The sequence below is a fragment of the Opisthorchis viverrini genome (assembly GCF_000715545.1).
Source record: "Opisthorchis viverrini unplaced genomic scaffold opera_v5_42, whole genome shotgun sequence".
In the NCBI taxonomy this organism is placed as follows: Eukaryota; Metazoa; Platyhelminthes; class Trematoda; order Opisthorchiida; family Opisthorchiidae; genus Opisthorchis; species Opisthorchis viverrini.
Window position 1 is genome coordinate 1221990 of NW_008751698.1, and position 8468 is coordinate 1230457.

Genomic DNA, 8468 nt, shown 5'->3' on the forward strand with positions numbered 1-8468 from the left:
TTGAGCAATGGTGTTAAGTTACGGGGGGCTATTCATCACTGGGTAAAGCCAGCGCAGACAGAGGATTCGGCGCTGGTGATGAGGTTCAAGCTGCCTCAACTATTTCTGACTGGCGCCAAGGGTGATAGATCGGAAAAGACCTATTTGACTTCATTCATTCCGGGTCGTGTTGCCTCTATTTAACTGGCAGAGGAAAATGTTGAAAAATCAACTCCAGGATTCTACATATGTTGATTATTTATGCTTAAATAATGCCAAAAATTACAGTTAAATGCCTCCCTGCCGCTCAGTTACCATGCGGTGTAGATCCTACGAGTTTTTAATGCCAAGGTAGTAACCTGTTTTTATTTTGTTCCATGCCCCATTGGAAAATTGCCTCCGCATGAGTCGGAAAGCAAATCAGCATATATGTTTCCTAGGTTTCATGTGACTTAAAGAGGTGGGTATTTTATTTTGGCCCACTCTGTTCACAGTAGGTCCACTTCTGTGTCTCTTACTGTCTGACATGTTCATCTGCCTCTTGGACACCGATGTAACGATTGCAGAACCCTGAGATAAAACCTGCTGTCCCAGAATGTTGCAAAATTTGCGTTTGTTCTGGTCATCCATCCGGGTGTACTCACCTGTAGGTCTCTGTGTCTTATTTGGATGTCTCCAGATTGACAAGAAGATGAACGGTCCAGCTGCAAATGCAGCTCAGATGACAGGAAAATGATTTTAAGTCATGTGTCAACTTGTCGCCATAGCAACGGATATGGTTTTGACAGGAAGCTGACATCGAAATAGCGTAAGATGGTTAGCGGAAGTCCAGCACAATTTGTGCTTGAAGTTATCCGGCTTACGTTGACCGGCGCTTAACTAGCAGTGTTCAGACTCACTACTCACCAACACTGCTTTCCTCAGCTCCATCACTTTGGCACTTTACCGCTCAGTGCCAAACCTGATTTTTGGATCAACCGACCTGTGGAATAAACCAGAAACCGACTTACAAAGACTTCCCAAGCTTTGTGACTTTGAGATAATATCCAGGTAACTTAAAAAGGTTTTGGTGTCTGTTTGTATATATAATGCCTAACACACTAGATAGATATTGATTTTGTGTGTGCATTTGGTTTCATTGACTCGACGCATCTTAAAGTGAACTGTCTTTGAATAATTCCTATTCATTCATTAGTAAACTTAATGATCGTGAGTAATTTATACACTTGAGTTGTACGATTTATTTTGCCTCAGCACTGCTGAGAAAAACTTCGCGAACCTGGAATAAAATTCGGGATGTATTACGTTATTTCACTACGTTTATCAACAGGAATCAGTCAGATCACGTGATGCACATGTACTAATGGACTCGAGACAAAAAGCGCCAAACTAGCATTAAAAACATAAAAGAAAAAAATTTTGTCAAAAACAAAGTCCTGGGAAAAAGATCATTCCTCAAAAATCTCCAAGGAAGCGTTTATCTGCACGGAATGTCTTAAATCTATCAACGCAATTAAAAGCACCTAAAGGAATAAATTATCTACCAATAGATGTTTAATTTCCACTTGACGTCTGGGGCACCTGTATTAGGGTAATCATGGTAGTAAGTGTAGTGGCTTATTCCGTATTGTCTTCTTTTAATAGTGCAGATTTGTTTTGCTTACCGGTCACAGTAACCAGGCATAGTTATTTCCGAAATGCTTTAACGGATTTCTCATACATCATTTCCAATAATAGTTGCAACTATTAAAAATCACACTTTTATTCAAAGAAACAATTCATCAGGTATTTCCATCACGCTTCAACATTTGCAGAAAATTGTCACCAGCGATTCAAAAAGCTGGTGGTGTTATGAGGCGATCTGGTAATTTTCAATGGAGATTTCATCACATAAGTGAAGTCAACTTATAACCATAAGTCGATAAGCACCCTAAAGCCATTTCATCTACATTAGAAATCATCAGCAGGGTTAATCTCAGGGTAGAAAGCGAATTTACTGACCGGAGGTCCGTGGTCCGAACCCGACCTCTGCCGCTCGGCTTTCCTGTCTATGCTTGGGCAACCGGGCAATGTCCCAGCCCTCGTGATTCCTTCGCGTGGCATAGCAGCTAGGCACCGAAATGGTTTTACAGCTGACTGATCATCATCAGTCTCGGGACTGGTTTGAACCCGCAAGCTTCCGTAAGGCAGTTTGAACACCTAAACTTTCAACTCTGAGCAACCAATGGGCTCTGTGATTCAATCAAACTTAGACAAGACATAGCACTACTCATTCTTTAACCAGGAAGCCCACTGATCCCTCAGGTAACGGCTTCTCAGATGGAAGTTTCACTCAGCTTATGAAATGATTCGTCTTCTGAGATACTCATAGATAGACAGCAGTATAAACAGATGCGGCGATTCTAAGTTCAATTTAGTCACAGTGCTTATCAGTCTCTTGTAGCCGGAGGATTGAATGTTCAAACTACTAGCCATTAAGTCATGGATTCAAACCTCCCTGGGGTCTTGTGAGACGTGCACTGCTGATGACTGATAATAGGGGGTGGAAAAGCTATACAGCGCTTTCGGCTCTTCAGTATAGATTGATCCTAAAAATGCGCGAGTTATTGGTTGCAATACTACCATTGCAATTGCTACCATTCAACAGCGCACTGACTATGTCTCTTCGACTGGGGACGAAACGTTTGCAAGCCAATTGCCAAGCTCGGCAAACAGATCAACTGCCAACTGATCAACCACCAGCAATGCTATATAATATACCGGCTATTTCAAATGTGGTCACTCCATTAGGAGGCACATTTTAAAAGGAAATTCCAAACGAAGGTCGTTAAACTTCATGGATTTTTATTTCGTTTTCTCGTCCGAAGAGTTCCATATAGCCGACTGTGAGCTCCATAACGTTAAGGATCACAAAAGTTCCTACCATCCACAAAATCATTCACCACAACTTTCCACACCACAACTGAAGGCATCACGTAGCACACGTTATCATGCTTCTGAAATCCCAGCCCACAGAAACAGCAAATTTTGACCCGCAATCTGGAATGTGTCTCGACCATCGTGCATATAAACGAAAACCATTGCGTTTGAGCTTGCCCACCAATCGTTATATCTTTCACAAATGATTTACGGCGAAAGGAATTAGCACTAACACAAAGGGAAAACTTTGAAAAGTAGTCAAAAGTCACGTTGAACTCTTCTGTTAAGAACGCTTAAAATTGTCAATAGAAATCTTGTAAAATGACATGACACTGGTTCCCTCGGATAAACGAAACCTAAATTCTTTAAAAAAAAGTGCATCAGACCTAGGGTGACCAAACTTGCGTTCACCTCTTGGAGAAAATACGCGATAAGCTAGAATTAAATACAGCAATTTGAACATTGTCACCAACTAAATTAATGTTTTCGTGGTTTCTTCAAGCAGCAGTTGTAGGACATTTGGTTAGATAGGTCTTATGTGGACAACGAAGTTTGGTCGATAAACTCTACTTGTACGTTTACCTTTCAAGTCAGGACTCGCCATGCTTTAGGTTCCGTAATCCAAACCATGGGATTCCCTTAGCTCAACAAGTAAGGTTGGTGAAACCAGGTACGTAGCATTTTGATGAATTACTCTAGGCAGAGGACTTTTGATCACGCATCATTTGACTAGCTCTTATGGCCGTGAGTTTATCTTGATGTGTCATTTTTCGTCTAAGCGGTAAATTAACTTGTTTGAGTGTTTTCGGCATCTGGCAAAATTTTTAGTTTGAAATTCGATTAAATATTGATGTCACGACTTCATATTCATTAGGTTATCTGCGGGGACGGATGACCGGTAAGACCAAGCCTTCTAGCTACTTACCAGTAACCGGAGAGTTGCATCAGTCAACAGATGATTAGATAAAGAAACAAACTTCAGAATTTAGTGCCGTTTGCTGCAACAATCTTATTCCTGATCATATTTCAGTTCTACCTGAACGGTATGAAAAATGGAGTGGATAACTATGTCGTCAAGAGAAGCGGAATTTAAAGAACGGGTATCTACATCACTTCTGTACTTGTGTAAAAGAATAACTATTTTGGCTGTTTCGCACTAAAATGTGAGAAATAAAGTCTAAAAAGCAGTATTTGTTGAAGCCTAAGGGCAGTACACATCGCTCAAATCACAGGCATATCCGTCAGTTAAAACGCAATAATTGATATTGTTTCAACGTATGTTAGAGAACTTACGGCACAGAAATGCTTTGCATTTCGGATGCCAAAGTCTCTTATGCTTGATTCGCCAGAAGTATGCTGTAATAACAGCAAAACTAAAATATAACTTTCGTTTTAGCATGAACTAACCAGAATAGTTGTAGGAAGATGGCACCAGAAGGAAACTGGGGTAAAACTGTTTTCTTTTTGATAAGTTTCATTCAGAGACTCGCGGTAATCGGGTCGACCCTTTACATTAGGGAAATCTGCGAAGTTAACGCAAGCATGAATAGCATGGATGAAGTTTCAGGATGATATAAGGATGAGAATAAAAAAACTAACAAAAACTCCATTTTTGTACGACCTTTTGCTGTGGCCCCTTCCTTTTATCCTCCGGTCTTGAGCTAAGGAATGAAAAGTAATGTCTGATCTGGGAGTAAAATTACAAATAGGTGACACTCTTGTTTACGTACCACCGGGATTTTTCTGACTTGGCTCACAGCGAATTCACGGACGTTTCAAATTTCTTCAGGTGTGTGTTTTACATCATTTTACAAAATCCTACAAAGAGTCATCTCGACAAAACCTCATATACCATTTTCGCTCATAGTTAATCCCAACTTTGTGCCGATGGGCCCATGATTATGCCTATGAACGTTTCACGTTTTTTTCCATATTGTCCAAGACGACTAACATTCCCAATACGGGAACATGCTGTGTCTGGAAATCACTGCACTACATTTTTCACTCAACTATGACAAGAAATGTATCAATCGGTATGAGGCTGGTTCCAGAATCTCTTCAAATAGTTCCATGCAACCAGCAAGTTTTCCTGCTTTGCTTAAGCTGAAAGGTCCGTCATAAAGAATGTGGATTGCCTGAAATATTTTTAGATGTTTTGAGTAACTACTATCTCCCTGGTTGTTTGATCTATCAGAATCGAGACAACTTACTGATTATTACAAATAATATTCCTCAGACAAATGTGAAATTTAGAGGGTCCATTCGAAGACAAAGAGCTTTGAAAGCCTCGTGTTGCATCCCAAAGGTAAACACTGTGCTTGTAAGATGTGAAATGCACATTCTTTTGAGCTGACAAACAGGCTATGCCTTCATTCATCGTGTATTAATAACAATAGTATTTTGTGCTGAAATGCCATATAACAAGGGTACCAGGATATTTTGTGGGATTTTCGTACCTGCTTGAATACTTTATGAGTCCTCATAAACTTGATGGCAGCTTTGCAGTAGTACAATTGTCATCAGCAACCCGTCCACTGTAGAGCTCATGCAATAGAGGATGAATAAATATATTGGTTGTTGTAAGTAAGCTTGAATTGTGAAATGCTAGGTCTTGAATTTATCCGTCATTTCAGAAATATGAACAAAAACCACCTTCTACTGTGTCCGAAATCGTCGTCGTTTGCCAACAGAAAGGCTACAGATGGAAAATTTTGCCAGTTTGATGATGCCAGCCTATCAGAACTATCTAAGTCGACCATTCAGGTTTCTATGATTATTGGATTTGCTAAAAAAAAGTATACAACCAGTTCAAAGTGTGACTCATTAACGGAGTATTCTACATACCACTCCTTCTTCAGCCCGATTTCTCATGATTTAATCACAACAGTTGTAAATGCAGAACAACAGCATGGAGCGAAGATTATGGATACCCTTGTTATACGTTGTGTAACAAGCCCTCGAGCATCGAAATCTCAAAGAATAACGAATGGTGGGTTTTGTTTGTTGTTGGTCGGACTGATGTGTAAAGCATGAAAGCACACAAAGTGGAGGCTGTTTTGATGTGGTTAATGAGCAGTCACATGCTAACGCTTTCTTGTGCTACCACTCATCCCGTGACTATCGAAGCAGCCATCAACAGTGGATTTCCTCTAGTTAGTGCAGACCCTTACGTTTAGTTTACGGTTCGCCACTGGTTGGTGTCTAGAACATTCATATATAAAATTCAGCCGACAACCAATTTAGTATCGCAAAAAATCAGTTCCTCTAGTCACCCATAGGCTACCACTTAATGAGAGTTCGTTAAGATTTGACAATCTACTTAGAAACCGCGGACGTTGAGCGTACTCAAACTTTAGTTTTCACTGAAAAGCGTCAACTGGATTCCAAAACGGATTCAGGTGCGCAGTACCTTGTCACTGTGTTTCAAAGCTTCACCCTATTGTTCAAAATGTACTCGTACTAAGCCATCGAGTCAATGACACTCGTGATACCGTCTTACTTTTGGAATTGATTATATTCACAATAACTTTCAGGCACCCTAGTGATTTCCGGCGTCAGTGTACACAGCAAGGACAAAACTAACGGTGAGTTTTGAAATCAACTAGTAAAAAATTGATTTGTAAAACCCACGAAGGAATACGAGAAGACAAAAGTAGATGTGTGCAACACTACTTACCAGGCTCAGTTTCTTAAACGCGGACTGAGATTCTTCCTCAAGATAAAATCCAAAGAAAGCTAGTTAAGTGGAAGTTTATTAGCTGTTGAGATGGGCATTTTAAGAGAACCCCATAACGTAGTTCAGTTGTCTATCTCATAAGCCAAAAGTCATAAATCATGTTTTGCTTCAGCTCCATACTGGATAGACCTTACGGACAGTAAGCAATCATTCTAGATTTTGCTCAACCTCAATTACTAAAAGTAGTAAGCAGGTTGCTTGCACTTTTACCTTCATTTTTTAATCCTTCCGATGTACTTCCCCGATTATCAATTATCTCAGCAAAAATAAAAAGATGGGAAACTATTTTCTGTTTTTTATTTCCCCAAAAATCTTCAAGATCAGAGTTCATCGTTAGCCACCCAAGCTGCACGTAAAGCTTCACCCGATCAGATATAATAATAATGAGTTTTTTTATTGCCGATCCAATCTCATACAAAGCTATCTCTCCAAGATCATAGAACTTTGCGGTTACAGCAATATTGTGAGGATGTTTGACGTGGATTTGGAATTATGTTCGATATAGTAAATCCTACCAAAACAGGAAAGTATGAATCTGAATGCCTCGGCTGAATTTGATCCATCTGGGTTCCACCAACTGAACAGAGTTTCAAGTGAACTTTTATACTCCAAAAGGTGTGTGGCACTATTGTGCAAAACGCAAAAGACTGAAAATATCCTCCTTCCCGATGATAAGGATTTGGCATATTTAGATGGAAAATATGTTACCTGGTTTCATCAATTAACTTGTATGCTCTCCTTAGCTTCTTAACCTCAAAACGTTAATAATATTATGGACGGTATTTGAAAATAGCGCTTGAAACTTGAATCCTGTGGCTTAACAGACGGATGAAGGATAACTGGAAGGAAGTCAAATCTCCATAACTTATTGTAATTTTCACACACTTTATTCTAACTATTCGATTGATGGATCATTTGGCTAGCAGCTTTTGCAGTAGTATATAGTGAGAAATTTTTTATTTTGACAGAGGTTTGTCAACAGTACCAATTATGTTCTTGTTGCCCATACAGAATAAAATATCCAAGGCCCAACTTACATGAAGCCTAGATTGCCAGTTGAGAAGCCGCCAAACGATGCACGGAACAGAGAACAAGGCTGCCTGAAACATCAGCAGAAATGGTACCCACTGATAGTAATGCACGGAATCTTTCCGACGGACAGACAAATCTGAAGGAATAGCGGGCTCCTTGGGAGATATAAAATAAGTGGATGTGACCCAACACAACATAGTCGCATATTCCTCTTGCGACCCGGTGAACTCATTCGGGGTCCAACAAGACATGGGCTTCCCAATAAATTGTCGACTCAGGACGATCAAAGTACACAGCATCAAAATTGTGGTTGAGTACGAATGATTGACACGATCGATAAAGTCATCGTCGCTGCGACTTTTACTACTACCAATTTCCACACTTATCCTCGTCAAACCATTAAGCACACCAGCCTCAAACATTTCCTCGTCTGGATAAATCTTTGCAGTTACAAAATCGAGTTTGTTGAGGTAGGTTTAACCATAGTGGGAAAACGGGAACTAACCCCACGTTAGCTGAGCGCGATCTACATGACGAGTAGTAGTTCGGCTGGTCTGTGTGACGCATGTCCGTTCAACCTGTTCAAGAAATGCAAATTCCTGATTGGATAGACCTGTTTGCTACACAAGTAGAGAGTGAGATAGGCTGTCGGCTCACGATTCTAGGCAAGTATGTTGAAGCGAAGTAGATTCAACCCATTCAGCGTAAATGACTTTGAATGAAAAAGTAATTAACTCGTCGCATTATGGAAACTCATGAAACTATAAGACAAGAGCACGGCCAGTTCCAGAAGACTGACAGC

The 8468-nt window shown here is 40.2% G+C and overlaps 1 protein-coding gene across 1 annotated transcript; it reads right to left on the reverse strand.

The window, feature by feature from the left end:
- Positions 1-1929: 1929 nt before the first annotated feature.
- T265_03091 (hypothetical protein) lies at positions 1930-8088 on the reverse strand (the record flags this gene model as incomplete). The annotated part of the gene is made up of 4 exons (XM_009167496.1): positions 1930-2178; positions 4192-4254; positions 4306-4421; positions 7620-8088. 4 exons carry the CDS (start codon positions 8086-8088, stop codon positions 1930-1932), a joined length of 897 nt encoding a protein of 298 aa, XP_009165760.1.
- Positions 8089-8468: the final 380 nt, after the last annotated feature.